The sequence below is a fragment of the Camelina sativa genome, chromosome 9, assembly GCF_000633955.1.
Source record: "Camelina sativa cultivar DH55 chromosome 9, Cs, whole genome shotgun sequence".
Lineage (NCBI taxonomy): Eukaryota > Viridiplantae > Streptophyta > Magnoliopsida > Brassicales > Brassicaceae > Camelina > Camelina sativa.
In genome coordinates, this window is record NC_025693.1 from 30,238,909 (window position 1) to 30,251,697 (window position 12,789).

Below are 12,789 nucleotides of genomic sequence, written 5' to 3' on the forward strand. Positions count from 1 at the left end.
AAAAAAAAAAAAAAAAAAAGGCCTATGTAAATTACGTTATTACCCTTAATAACATTGAGGTATTCAGGGGCATACACGTAAATCCACAAAACTTCATCTTTCTCTTATCCATCATCGTTAACTTAATCGTTTCTTCTACACCAGGAAAAAGAGTAGTAAGGTAAGCTCTGAAGGCGAAAATGGCGGTTTCTCTCCCGAACTCGTTTCTTCAAATCAATCCATGTGTTCCTTCTATGGAATTGAGAAAGGTAAAGCTCCATTATTGATCCTCATCCTTCTTCCTCTTCTTCCTTTCCCTCAAAAATCACTAAATTTATTATTTTGGGGTTTTTTTTTCAAAATTAGCCGGCTATGGCGGCATTGTTTGGCGGCGGGAAAGGAAAAGGGAAACAATCGGCGAGAAGCAGCAGCAGCAGCAATACGCCGGTGGTTCAAATAACATGTCGTAAGAAAGATTTGCATCCAGAGTTCCACGAAGACGCCAAAGTTTACTGTAACGGAGAGCTGGTGATGACGACTGGAGGAACTAAGAAAGAGTATGTGGTTGATGTTTGGTCAGGTAACCATCCTTTTTACCTCGGGAACCGCTCGGCTTTGATGGTTGATGCTGATCAAGTTGAGAAGTTTCGTAAGAGGTTCGCTGGGCTTTCTGAGATTATGGAGATTCCTGTTCTTAAAGGTGAGATTGTTATGCCTACTAAGAAAGGTAAAGGTCCTGGCAAAGGCAAGAAGAAATGATGAGATAAGTTACTTTTGTTTCTCTTTGGTTAAAAAAAACTTATGCCTTTGAATTTGATACTTGCTTAGGCTGTTAAATTGTTTATGTTAATGCTCTTCTGAATTGCAATTTGATTTATGTCTTGTTTATGTGTAATTCGAGAGTGAGGATGAAATCTGGAACTTTGCTATCTCTATGTGTGATTTAGTGATCTCAGAGCAATGTTACAACTTACAAGTAGTGGACAGCTGAAGGATAAAAGCTTTTAGCTTGTGATTCTTGAGTTTGACATTAGTTTTAGATGGCTAGAGAAACATAGCAAATGATCCTTTGATTCTTGTGTTCTTGCAAATAAAAGAAAGGATGAGGCTTTTGCCACAGTTTGTTGGAAAGTTATGGCATGAACTTTATGACTAGTGTGTCAAATCGGTGTTTATGTGTAAGTGTTGTGTTGATTTAGTTGCTTGAGATCGTTTTTTCAATTAGATTTACGGCTTGTTGAACATGGGTCATAGTCTATGCAAGTGTCTGCTGAAGTTATCAGGCAGAACATGTACTGTGATGCAGTGGTCTTACTAATAGTAAGCAGAGCACAATCTTGGAGTATGGCCATACCGTAGGTTAGGAATAAGGTTTACTTGGGGATATAAAAGACATATATTGGCACTTGAAGATTTGCACAACTACTCTTTTGAGGGGTGTTGCTAATACTGTATCGGTGTGACTAAGTTCATTCAAGTTTGAAAGAAAAACACGTGGGCTTTTAATCGGTTATATTAAGAACTGTGTGAAAGGAAGAAGCGGCCCAATTAACCTCACCATGAAATTGTGTGTTTCTAAGCAGTTTGGGTAAGGGATGTACTTACAAGTTACATCGTTATAGCCTATAGGGGAAAAGTGAGACCAAATCAAACTGAGACCGAGTCAAAAATTGTAATGACTTAATAAAATTGGAGGTGGCTCACGTCAAACAATGTGGGATCAATCCTAACCAGGAACTAAACTATGCTCATATACAAACACTATGTAACTAGTAATTCGTATGTTGAAGTTGTAGATCCCTTTTAAATTGACAATGTTGTGTGATCCGGAGACGTAAATTATCTTAAAGCTCAAAACTGGTAGATACACACACACACACACACTAAAAGAAGGTATTTGAGGATAAACTAATGTTCTGCTGTTTCCTAGCATAAAAATGATGAAAGATACTCTGTTCGGGCTAGTGAAACGATATATCTAACCGCATCTATAATTAGTTTGTTGGTTATGTTGGAACAATCCAAATGAAACAAACTTTTAATAATGTTGGAACACAATACAAATCGTTGGTTGCGTTAATTTGTCGAAATAATGCATTCGTTTGTTTGTTCGGGGACAGTGATCAGCTCTGTCGATATGCCAAATCAGCTTTTGTCTGCAATAAACACTACTAGCTCCCCCTATATTTTATACTATCATTACTATGAATTAAGCTAGTAGTATCAACTTAATATACAAATATTTTGCATAGGCTATGCGTAAGAAGTTTTCTTCTCCGTCGCACGTGACTCATCTTATGATCTCACGTGGTTCTCGACCATTGTCTCCGATTCTTTTCTTTTGTTCGGGATCCATGAACCTCGTAAATGTGTTGTAAGTTATAATGTTCTTCTTTTACTTTGACGGCGTCGGCGCGTGACTTTCACGTGTATTCTTCAAAGATTAAGTCCTTCTTTTGTCCATGTAATCAATTACCATTATTATTTAATTTCTCAAAAATGCCCAGTCGGTCGAATATTTCGTTACAGATGGCATTGTTAATTTTATAGTAAGTTGAAATATATTCAGTATATACGAACGAGATAGCATAAGTGAACTATTAACATTTTTATCTTCGTGCAAGTTTCTATATAGTGAAAATAGTGTCGATAGCTATAATTAATTATTTATGGAAAATTAGTAGTAGTAATCAAACTAATCAGTGTTTTCTTGTCATTGACAGGGAGACAAAACAAAACAATGTTGAAGATTAAAGTATTCATTCTCTAGGTTCTTTTCTACCAGTACATTTTAATACTAAAAACCAAAAAAGAACAATTACTATGTATTTTGCTCTACCATTATTGGTTGAGTGTCCACAATAAACATAATTAGGTAAAAAAACCCAAACAATATAAAAATTAAGGGAAAAATGCAAAAAGAGTCATATAAAAAGACAAGTGCTGCGGCTGCGATGGTATTATTATTATATCGTATCAGAGGTGTGTCAGTAGTGTATCTCCTCTCTTCCTAAAACAACCGCTTCACTTTCCCGTTTCAATTTTCCCGGAAAATATCACTGAATCGTTTAGTTTCCCCTTTCATTTTCCCAGAATATAATCATTTTACAAAAAAAAAAAATCTCAATCGTAATTTACTTTCTCAAACCTATACTATTAATATTCATCAGATCAAAACCAAAAACATTTACTCTGTCTCTCTGTTTCAATTTCACGGAACAAAAAAAAAAAAAAAAAAAAAAAAAAAAAAAAAAAAAAAAAAAAAAAAAAAAAAAAAAAAAAAAAAAAAAAAAAAAAAAAAAAAAAAAAAAAAAAAAAAAAAAAAAAAAAAAAAAAAAAAAAAAAAAAAAAAAAAAAAAAAAAAAAAAAAAAAAAAAAAAAAAAAAAAAAAAAAAAAAAAAAAAAAAAAAAAAAAAAAAAAAAAAAAAAAAAAAAAAAAAAAAAAAAAAAAAAAAAAAAAAAAAAAAAAAAAAAAAAAAAAAAAAAAAAAAAAAAAAAAAAAAAAAAAAAAAAAAAAAAAAAAAAAAAAAAAAAAAAAAAAAAAAAAAAAAAAAAAAAAAAAAAAAAAAAAAAAAAAAAAAAAAAAAAAAAAAAAAAAAAAAAAAAAAAAAAAAAAAAAAAAAAAAAAAAAAAAAAAAAAAAAAAAAAAAAAAAAAAACAGAGTGAGTTAAGAAAAAGAAGATGAAGCAGTTTGAGTACCATGGCGTTGAAGCGGAGAAAGCGGAAGCGATGAGGAGATACAACAACCGTAGAAGCTTCCGCGACATGCTACGTTTAGCCGCCGTAGCTTTTCTCTGTTACTTATGGTTCTCGACTGTGGCGGTTTTGTTACAAACCGTCGGCGGTTTGATTTACCGGTTCGGATCGGCTTTGATAACCGATCGTACAGTCGCCTTCGTCATCGCTAACCTACTCGTCGTTTTGATCTTCCTTCTCTCCGGCGAGAGCGACGACGAGAAGAGTAGTTGTAGTAGTGGTCATAACGAACCAGATCTCTACGAGCAATACACCTCTTTTTCCCCCGCCGTAACCGTAACCGCCCCCGACGAGAAAGTGGTGGAAGTCGATGGTGACTCGAACAAACAAATTGTTCCGACGGCGGAGGTTGAAGAGGCGGTTACGACGAAGAAGGAGATCGTTCCGGCGAATGTGGTGGAGTACGATGAATCGAGCAAGCAAATCGTTCCGGCGTATTTCCCGGAGGTTGATGTGGATGAGGCTAGTGAGGAGAAGGCGGTTACGACGACGGGAATTTATAGGAGGACGAAATCGGAGGCGAAGAAAAAGAAATCAGGGGCGGTGACAGAGTACCGGAGAACGGAATCGGCGAAAGAGGTGGAGGTGGAGATGGAGAGGCTGAGCAGTGAAGAGTTTCGTTTGAAGGTAGAAAGCTTCATAATGGAGACGAAGAGAAGCCTTATTCACGAAAACGACGTCGTTCAATATTCAAGTTCGAGGTCATCACATGACCTCGTTGCTAGTACTGCCACTAGCGATGGCTATGGCTATGGCTCTGTGTCGTGGTAGTCGAAAAAGCTGACTTGGAGTTAGATAGGGTCAAAAAAGTAAAAAAAAAAACTCAAAATGAGTTTCCTAGTTAATTTTAAAATTAGATGATGCTGGTGGTTTTTTATTTTTCTGAATTCGCTAGCTTTTATTTTCAATTTTTCATCTTTGATGGTTTATCATGCTTTTACTAGGCACCACAATGAAGCTGAAATACGGAAATACTACAATCTTTCTTTGCTTTATAAATACATTATATTTTATCTCATTGTAATCATCAGCATTTTTCATAATGACTCATAAACATATAAGACCAAGAAAAATGGAGAAAATTATGATCATATCGATTAAAAAAAAATACGATAGGAGGCAAAGCAGAGACGGAAGTGAGAGAAAATAGTCACTGATATATAAATAAAAATGTACTTTGAATATCAACAAAAAAAAAAAAAACAGTTTTCTGATTTTCCCCCAAAAGTAATCAAATCTTTGCTTAGGAGACCTAAATCCGGATATAAACATTGTTCTCTTCTATATATAGGGAGGGATTGGTGTGTATACGAAATTACCAACCTACTCAGAATGCAGAGTCGTATCACCACTTCTCGTAATTTCGTATATAACCCAAACCCCAAAGCTCTCTTCACCAACACACCTTCTTTTTCTTATGATACTTCTCATCTTCTTCTCGGTCTATGTACGCCAAAAGATCATCTTGTCTCATTAAAGCCTCATGCAAAGCCTGAATCATTTGGAGAGTATACAAGTTAATATACAAATACTTCTATCTCAATAAATGAAAGAAACATGGAATTCAGTGAAATTTAAACTACCTTTTTTGTAGCGATGAGCTCTGCTTCAAGTGCATCCACACGATAAACAGCTGTGTTAAGCAACTCCTCTTTCTCAGGAGGCATCTCATGTCGCTTCGAGTGCAGTGTTTCTACCTGTTTCTCAAGATCTCCTAGTCGGTTTACAACAGAAGAAAACACATTTCTCTCTGTGGTAGTTGCAGAAGCCGGTGAAGGGGGAAGAGACTCTCTAGCGATTGTTTCATGAACTGAAGTTTCAGACTGAATGCGTCTTTTACTCTGTGGCAGAGCCACAGCTGCGATAAGCGTAAGCAAGTTTACAAGGAACGCGGTTAGCCACATCCAGATATGACTAACCAATCCTGTTTTGCCAAAACTGGGAGTATAGTCTGAACCTGCACCAACATATTCCATTACATTGTTCTGATTTCTGATTTACATATCATAGTATTTAGCTTTCACTCTTTTACCTTCTGAGGCCTTTGGCTTTTCATGGGCCATCCAAGCAACATCCACAACTTTGTCCACCATTGGTGAATCATACTCTGATGAATCAGTAGGATTTGATCTACCATTGGCCCTAATCTGAAAGTAAGGTCCGGTAATAATTAAAGTAATCTGAAATGCATACTGTGATTTTCGCTTGTATACAATAAAAAACTCTTACATCTTCACAAACAGGAGTCAGCTTGGGAATACGAATCCCTCTATTTACTTTTGGAGAAGCCATCTCTTCCACTTCAGACCCTGATTCCGCTGTGGAAGTGTCACTCATTTTTATCTAAAGACAAAGGGGACATTATTGTTACTGTCAGATACATATTATTAAAAACAAGTTTCCCGTCTAAGTCCAGAAGACCTTTACCCCTGAAAAAGATGGCTTCTCGCTCGAAGACATACGAGAAAAACTGTTTAGAGCTGAATTATGCCTGCAGAGCGGTCCACCACTTTGAACCATCTACAGGTGGGGAGATCAGTTAGGTAACATTATTCTCTATTTGTGTAAATCTCTTTAACTAAAATACAGTAAAGAATAGGCTGTGGCAAATCGATTTTTTACCTTTAATATCTCTGGGTCATTCCAGGGACCTTTATCAGATCTCATACAACCACCTCGATCGGCACAGGTGCAAGTACCACCAAGAAAATCTGGCAGCTGGCTGAAAAAGTTCCGAATGTGGTTAGGAAGCTAAATCATATTTTGGACTCATGTCAACCAAACAAGAGGACTGAGAAGTCTCTACCTTGCATCAATCATCTCAAGTAATTTGCTTTGGTACTTGTTACCAATAACCTATTACAACAACACATCGACAATAGTGAATACGATTGAAGATAATTATAACTTGTGGAAATGTGGATGGATATGCATAAAAAGGGTAAATTTACATGAATCTTCGTGACTGTTTTTGGATCAAGAAATTGTTTCACTGTGGCCCAAACTAGCTTAAAACCAGAACCACCATTGATGATGAACATACGATGAAGTGTCTGCATATAGCCACATATATGAAATGTTACCTCACATTATCTTTAATTAAACTAATATGAAAACACACATTTGGTTACAAAATCAATAGCAACAAGCTCATACCTCAGGGTAGTTATCATTGTCAATCTTTTGCAGCTGGATTATGAGATCCCTCGCAGGTTTAGAAAAGTTCTTGAATCCCTGCAAAACACATAATTAAAGGTAATAAGATGCAGGACATCAAACAAACAATACACTAGGGAAAATTAAAAGAATCCGGTCCTTTTACTTACCACGCCTTGGACGTCTAGAATTGTTGTGCTAGAGTCAATGTGTCTCTTAGCAGCAATGCAGCAAGCTGGAAGCTTAATGTTGATAGTTTTCTCAAACTCTCGAACATGATACCTAATGAATCTTTCAACTGTAGTGACTTGCATGAGCATAGTTGGATTAACTTGTCCTAATCTTTCAATGTAAACAGGTCTTCCTTCTTTGTCAACACCATGATAACCATGAGGGTAGTATCTCAGAACTTCATCTAACTCTTCAAACTCAAAATCCTATTGACACAAAATCAAACTCTCATCACATGAATTTCAAACGCATATTAAGATTATTATTAAAAAAAACCATATAAATAACCTCGAAAATTGTGTCTGTGCCAAAATCTTTCCTCCATTGAATCATATTACTCCACATTAACTTAGTTTTCCCAATATCAAACTTCCTAGCTTTCAAGAATCTAACAGTGAACAAATTGAACATAATCATCATCATCATCATCAACAACAATTCATGAATTGTGAGAGAGGGGAATAAAAAAGCAGACCTCAACATAATGTGATAATCATCAAGAGTAGGAGGAAGCAAATTCTCAGAGACGAGCAAATGACGGAACTCGTCAACAGCACGGAGCTCCTCGACATCGTGAATGTCTTCAATGGTGAGAGAGAAATTACGATCGCCGCTTCTCCTCCTACTGCTACTTTTCTTCTTAAGCGAGTGTCTGAGCTTGCTCGAAGCTTTCGCTGCTTTCTTTTTGAAATTGAAATTCCCGATTCTTGTTTTCTTCTCATCCTCTGAAACTTCGAAATCTGACCTCCGTTCTCTTCTCTCATCGTTGCTCGAACACCCTTCAAAACCTGAACAAAAATCACAACAACAACAACAACAACAAAATCTCAAATAAACAACAAAAATCCACAAAATTCTCAATCCAAATTACAGTTTCTCAAACTCAATTCCCTAAAATCCTCAATCCGAAACCTATATATCTTAACCACGATGATCGGAGAAAGGGGGGTAGGTGAATAAATCAATTAAACTCACAAGGCCTCGCGAGTCGATCAAGAGAGCCTGACATGAGGGAATCAGGGGATCTCCACGAGAACTGGCGGATTCGAAATCGGGAGAGAGAGAGAGAGAGAGAGAAGCGATTCTTCTTTCTTCAGAGAGAAATTGAAAGAGACGTAAAGAGGGACAAGTAAAGTGATGATGATGGGGTTTTATAACCTCATATTTTTAAGTCATTCTTCTTTTATTTTATTTTTATTTAAACTTTGCGTTAGACTTATGAGAGGTACATTAATTGCTGTTGTTGGCCGGAAAACACCAACGGCAGACGCTAACACCGTCGGTGATTTTTTTATTTTCCATTTTTCTTCTTTAAAGACTTTAAAAACATAGTATTTGCTTTGCTCTGTTCTATTTTATTTTAAATATTGATTAATTATTTCTATTTTTCGGAAAAACAAATTAACTAGATGATTTCCCGCGCGCGCCAATTACCGTTATAAAATGTTTTTGTTAGTTATATAAATTCGTTAACAATGAACTATTCTGAAATGTATTATAATGAGAGAATTGCTTACTAACTATGATACATAGTAGGTCACCTAATGACCTAAACATATTCAAAATCTAAAATTGTATAAGTTAGCGAGTTGATTTTTTTCTTTTGTCCTTAAAATTTAGTGAACTAGTTGAAAATTGGAAAAAGATGGCAAGCTACACGAAGTATGAGGGAGCATATAGTCTCACATACTAAGTATAATATTGTACTCTCAACTACACGAACTATATGTATTTCATGACCATATGCATGAACTATATGACGTCATGTGGTTAACACCATAAACATACAATTTCGGTACACCGGTTAACTGACTCCGGCATTGACCAATATTGACCCAAAAAATATTCTATTTTTTTGTGTATACTATTAAAAAAAAACATAAATTGCTATATCAAGTAGTTTATAATTTTTTTTAATTAAGACAAATTCAATATTATATAACTAAATATTTTGTTTACATCTTTAATATATTCATTCTTATAATTAATAATTTTAATTTTGAAGCTAAACTAATAGTTAAATAAAATTTATTAATAATTATTTTGAATACATATATATATAAACATATATATATATATACTATTTTTCTACAGTCAAATATATTGTTTTCCAAAATTAATTTTTTGGATCTTCTATCTTCTATATATTAAGAATCAATATTGTGTGTTTTTGTTGTTTACAATCAAACATATTGCTTTTATTAAATAACAAAAAACATTGTATTTAAATAAATCAAATAATAAGTTGATATTTTTAATTGCAATAGAATAAAAAAAATCTAACTATCATAAGACTGGATGAATTAACATATATGCAATATATTTTTCTATTGCAAAACTTAATAAAACTGAAATAAAAAATCATTAATAATTTTTTTAGATATTAAAATTTTTATTTTACCATGAGTGTATAATATTTTTCAATAACTATAATGATTTTGATATGTATTGGGCTTGGTTCTAAGTATTTTGTTGTAGAAATATTTTTTGTGGCCGAAAATATTAAATAATATTAATTTTATATTTAGAGAAATTAAGTAAGAAATTGATGTTTTTAAATTAATAATGTTAAAATAAGTAGTTTTCTTATTTGATTTATTACAACAAGATTATCTGGTTTGAATTTAAGTTTTCATATCTTATAAATGATTTTTATTTCAATTTTAGTTAAGTTTTGAAAAAAAAAAAAAGGTAACTATTATAAGATTAAATGAATGGAATATATATACAATATATCTTTATTTTGGATTCATATATGTTTTTAGTTATAAAACACCATACATGATTTCTAAATAATTCAATTAAATTTTTTATTTTGGTTTCTAAATATTTTAAAAAAAAATTTTACATATTTTTATTGGTCAATATCGGTCAATGCCGATCAACGTCGGTCAATGCTGGTCAATACTGGATTCTGATGAACGGTGTACCGGAATAAGATGGTTGTGATGTTGAGGCATATGTCATCATATAGTTGGTATATGTGGTCATGCAAAACATATAATTTATGTAATTGTGTATACATTTCTGAAGTTGGTATGTGTGGTTATAGTTTGTGAGCTGACTAACTCTTTTTTCCAAAAAAAATTGATATCCAATATTACATGACCTTGCTATAATTTTTTTGGGTGTTCGTTCATATATGAGTTGTTTATATAGTATTATTGAAAACCACTTTACATGATTTTCTGTTTTGAACCTGTCACAGTTTAAAAAAAAAATTCCTTTATTTCTTATTTTTTTTTTGTTTTTTGGCTTTTTCAATAAAACATTGCTTATTAATTTATTATAAATATTTTTTTCTATATTTTGCGAGCCCACTTTTGACAAGTGCTTGTCACACTAATTTGTCCTATGAAACGAATGTTGCGAGATATTTTATTTGTATGGATATGGATTTTCGTTTTTTCTATTTAATTTTTTTCCATTTTTCAATTGACAAATATTCTATTTTTATTTAAAATTTTAAATAAAAAGAAATCTAAAACAAAAGAAACGCATAGCAAAAGCTATTTCAATAGTACCATAATGTGAATTGCCCGTCATTATCGATTCACCTAAAATTCAATCGATGAAGAATTGTAAACTAGTTAAATTACAATTTAGCTCAACGAAAACCAATTTATTACTACGTATACTGTTATAATGGTTTTGGGAAAACACATGTCTTCGCAAAATAGTACGAATATATATAGATAATTTATTTGTAAACTATTTGTAATTTATTTGTATATAAAAAAAAATTAAAGAAAACTTATTTGTAAACTAGTACGAATATATATAGATAATTTACGTGAAAAATATCATAATAAAACATTGAGTGAGTTCTGATGTAAGAAAATATATCAAGATATGTTCTAGAGACATTGACTAAAAACAAAACAGACACTGCAGATATGTCGGCAATGTCACCTAAATTGTCTTTTTCTTCCAAACTTTTGTTAACCATCTGTCACTTCAAGAAAATCCATTGACATAAATAAACTAATAATACTAACTTGCTTATAAGATTGACACAACCGCAAGTAACAACAAATAATATATTGTATTATAATATTGAGAAGAAAAATAAAAACTAAAAAGAAGAAAGAAGCACGAAAACAAACAACGCCGAACACAAGAGTAGACTTATGATTAATTAGCGACCTTAATATGCATAGATTAACAAGTGATATGTACACATCACACTACATACATTATACATTTTTTCCTTTTTGGGAAATGGGTAAAGTGCAGAAGCATTCTTCGATCTCCCATCATACAGAGACGACACTTCAGGCTTCTTCCTTCCTCCACTTTGATTCCGACCAATGACTTTCTTCTTGTTATGTACACAGCCAATAATTTTTTGATCGAGCTGCCCCAAGGAGAAACATAAGCATCGAGAAACGATATTGTCATTTAGATGGATTTTAGTTCATTTCTCCTTACCTCTCTCACGTGTATTTCTTCAGGTTACGTTTGGCCCGAAACTGGCCAAGCTTGTCTCTCCACTCAGCTGCAAATCATAGAACCAACAGTGTAAGTGATCTATTATACATAGATCTGATTAAATCTCAATGCTGAGCCCCCAATCAGACCAGTAAGTGATGATACCAGTCTGATATTTGCAACATTTTGGATATAGACAGAGACAATAAGCATACCGGCTTCATCATATCGCTCTTCATCAACAGCTTGCATCATGTTGCTCAAAATATTGAACTCTTTCGTATCAAGACAAGCTTGACCATTTGGTCTGCACAAAGTTGAAACGGAGTTTTAAGTTGTGGCACTCAAATTCACAGCAAAAAGATGTGATCATGTTAGACCGATCTTTAGGTGTATGAAGATTTACCGGTCTTGTTCAATAAATAGTAAACCATCTGAAGCAGGTGCCGGTGTTGATAGCTTTCCTGACTCGATGACTCTCATTCCATCACTATATGCAAGGTACTTGTTCACTTGGATAGGTACCTATAGATGGATCAACACGATATATATCAATGAATACGTATTTACATTTAGCTGAGATGACAAATAAACATAGTTATGTCGTACCTTGCATCTAACAGCTATGTTAATTGCATCTGAAGGCCGAAGGTCGAAGCTGATACAATCCGAGGCATTACCCACCTGCAATGTTTTCCCGAAAAGCAGCCTTAATTAGTAGATGAAACAAGACAATGAATAGATATTGAGTTTCCAAGACTGAATGAAAGTTGTATTAAGTCAACCAGTTGCAAACCTTAGAAAGGTATAACTGGGCAAAATACGCCTCGTGAACTCTTTTGGTGACTCTAACAAGTCTAACCTGTAGAAAAGTTGAGACATTTTTCATGAAACAATATGTTCAGGACTAGAGGAGAATACAAAAATGAGGCCAAACTGAAACCATAAGACATACTTCGTAACCCATCTTGTCCACCATTTCCTTCACCACTTGATACATGGTAGGTCTTGCCTGCAACAACAAGTAAACACCATAAAACCTCTCTTCAATCACTCTTCACTAATCCAAAAAAAAGAAAAGACAAGGAACGATAAAAGCATACAATTTGGACATTGGTCATTGCTGCCATGAGTAACACACTAGGCATCTCCACTGCAATAATAAAAACAAAACGAAATAAGAAACTGAAAACATTCTGAGAGTGAGATATAAAAAAAAAAAAAAAAAAAAAACTT

At 33.5% G+C, this 12,789-nt stretch overlaps 4 protein-coding genes across 7 annotated transcripts in view; 2 read left to right on the forward strand and 2 right to left on the reverse strand.

Annotated features, from left to right (window-relative positions):
• Nucleotides 124-952, forward strand: LOC104713183 (50S ribosomal protein L31, chloroplastic-like). Its single transcript, XM_010430249.2, has 2 exons — nucleotides 124-248; nucleotides 346-952. The coding sequence occupies exons 1-2, from the start codon at nucleotides 180-182 to the stop codon at nucleotides 736-738; spliced, it is 462 nt and encodes a 153-aa protein (XP_010428551.1). The 5' UTR covers nucleotides 124-179; the 3' UTR covers nucleotides 739-952.
• On the forward strand, nucleotides 3,616-4,748 carry LOC104713184. The gene has a single exon (XM_010430250.2). It carries the CDS (start codon nucleotides 3,661-3,663, stop codon nucleotides 4,504-4,506), a length of 846 nt encoding a protein of 281 aa, XP_010428552.1. The 5' UTR covers nucleotides 3,616-3,660; the 3' UTR covers nucleotides 4,507-4,748.
• LOC104713185 (phosphatidylinositol/phosphatidylcholine transfer protein SFH5) lies at nucleotides 4,873-8,258 on the reverse strand. 2 transcript variants are annotated; one of them, XM_010430253.1, is made up of 13 exons: nucleotides 8,098-8,258; nucleotides 7,598-7,910; nucleotides 7,411-7,510; nucleotides 7,062-7,328; nucleotides 6,892-6,969; nucleotides 6,687-6,788; nucleotides 6,542-6,591; nucleotides 6,358-6,457; nucleotides 6,163-6,255; nucleotides 5,965-6,078; nucleotides 5,768-5,882; nucleotides 5,319-5,686; nucleotides 4,873-5,227 (listed from the first exon to the last, which is right to left on the reverse strand). In XM_010430253.1, the coding sequence occupies exons 1-13, from the start codon at nucleotides 8,129-8,131 to the stop codon at nucleotides 5,129-5,131; spliced, it is 1,833 nt and encodes a 610-aa protein (XP_010428555.1). In that variant the 5' UTR covers nucleotides 8,132-8,258; the 3' UTR covers nucleotides 4,873-5,128. The 2 variants fall into 2 exon arrangements, with proteins under 2 accessions (XP_010428555.1, XP_010428554.1); XM_010430252.1 differs by having other exon boundaries at nucleotides 5,319-5,692.
• LOC104713186 (bifunctional nuclease 1) overlaps nucleotides 11,222-12,789 on the reverse strand; it is a 2,677-nt gene continuing 1,109 nt past the window's right edge. For 2 of the 3 annotated variants that reach the window (XM_019229469.1, XM_019229470.1), the window contains exons 4-10: nucleotides 12,657-12,706; nucleotides 12,509-12,565; nucleotides 12,350-12,415; nucleotides 12,163-12,237; nucleotides 11,960-12,078; nucleotides 11,769-11,860; nucleotides 11,559-11,620 (exon numbers count right to left, since the gene is read on the reverse strand). In XM_019229469.1, the coding sequence (XP_019085014.1) occupies nucleotides 11,559-11,620; nucleotides 11,769-11,860; nucleotides 11,960-12,078; nucleotides 12,163-12,237; nucleotides 12,350-12,415; nucleotides 12,509-12,565; nucleotides 12,657-12,706 (521 nt within the window). Of the gene's footprint in view, nucleotides 11,480-11,553; nucleotides 11,621-11,768; nucleotides 11,861-11,959; nucleotides 12,079-12,162; nucleotides 12,238-12,349; nucleotides 12,416-12,508; nucleotides 12,566-12,656; nucleotides 12,707-12,789 lie in introns of those variants that run through there. The other variant, XM_019229468.1, reaches the window with a different exon arrangement.

Coding starts and splice junctions, on each gene's coding strand:
- LOC104713183 (XM_010430249.2), top strand. CDS start 180: ATGGCGGTTTCTCTCCCGAACTCGTTTCTTCAAATCAATCCATGTGTT. Junction 249..345: donor CTTCTATGGAATTGAGAAAG/GTAAAGCTCCAT, acceptor TTTCAAAATTAG/CCGGCTATGGCGGCATTGTT.
- LOC104713184 (XM_010430250.2), top strand. CDS start 3,661: ATGAAGCAGTTTGAGTACCATGGCGTTGAAGCGGAGAAAGCGGAAGCG.
- LOC104713185 (XM_010430252.1), bottom strand. CDS start 8,131: ATGTCAGGCTCTCTTGATCGACTCGCGAGGCCTT. Junction 6,592..6,686: donor AAACAGTCACGAAGATTCAT/GTAAATTTACCC, acceptor TTGTTGTAATAG/GTTATTGGTAACAAGTACCA. Junction 6,256..6,357: donor ATGACCCAGAGATATTAAAG/GTAAAAAATCGA, acceptor CCCCACCTGTAG/ATGGTTCAAAGTGGTGGACC.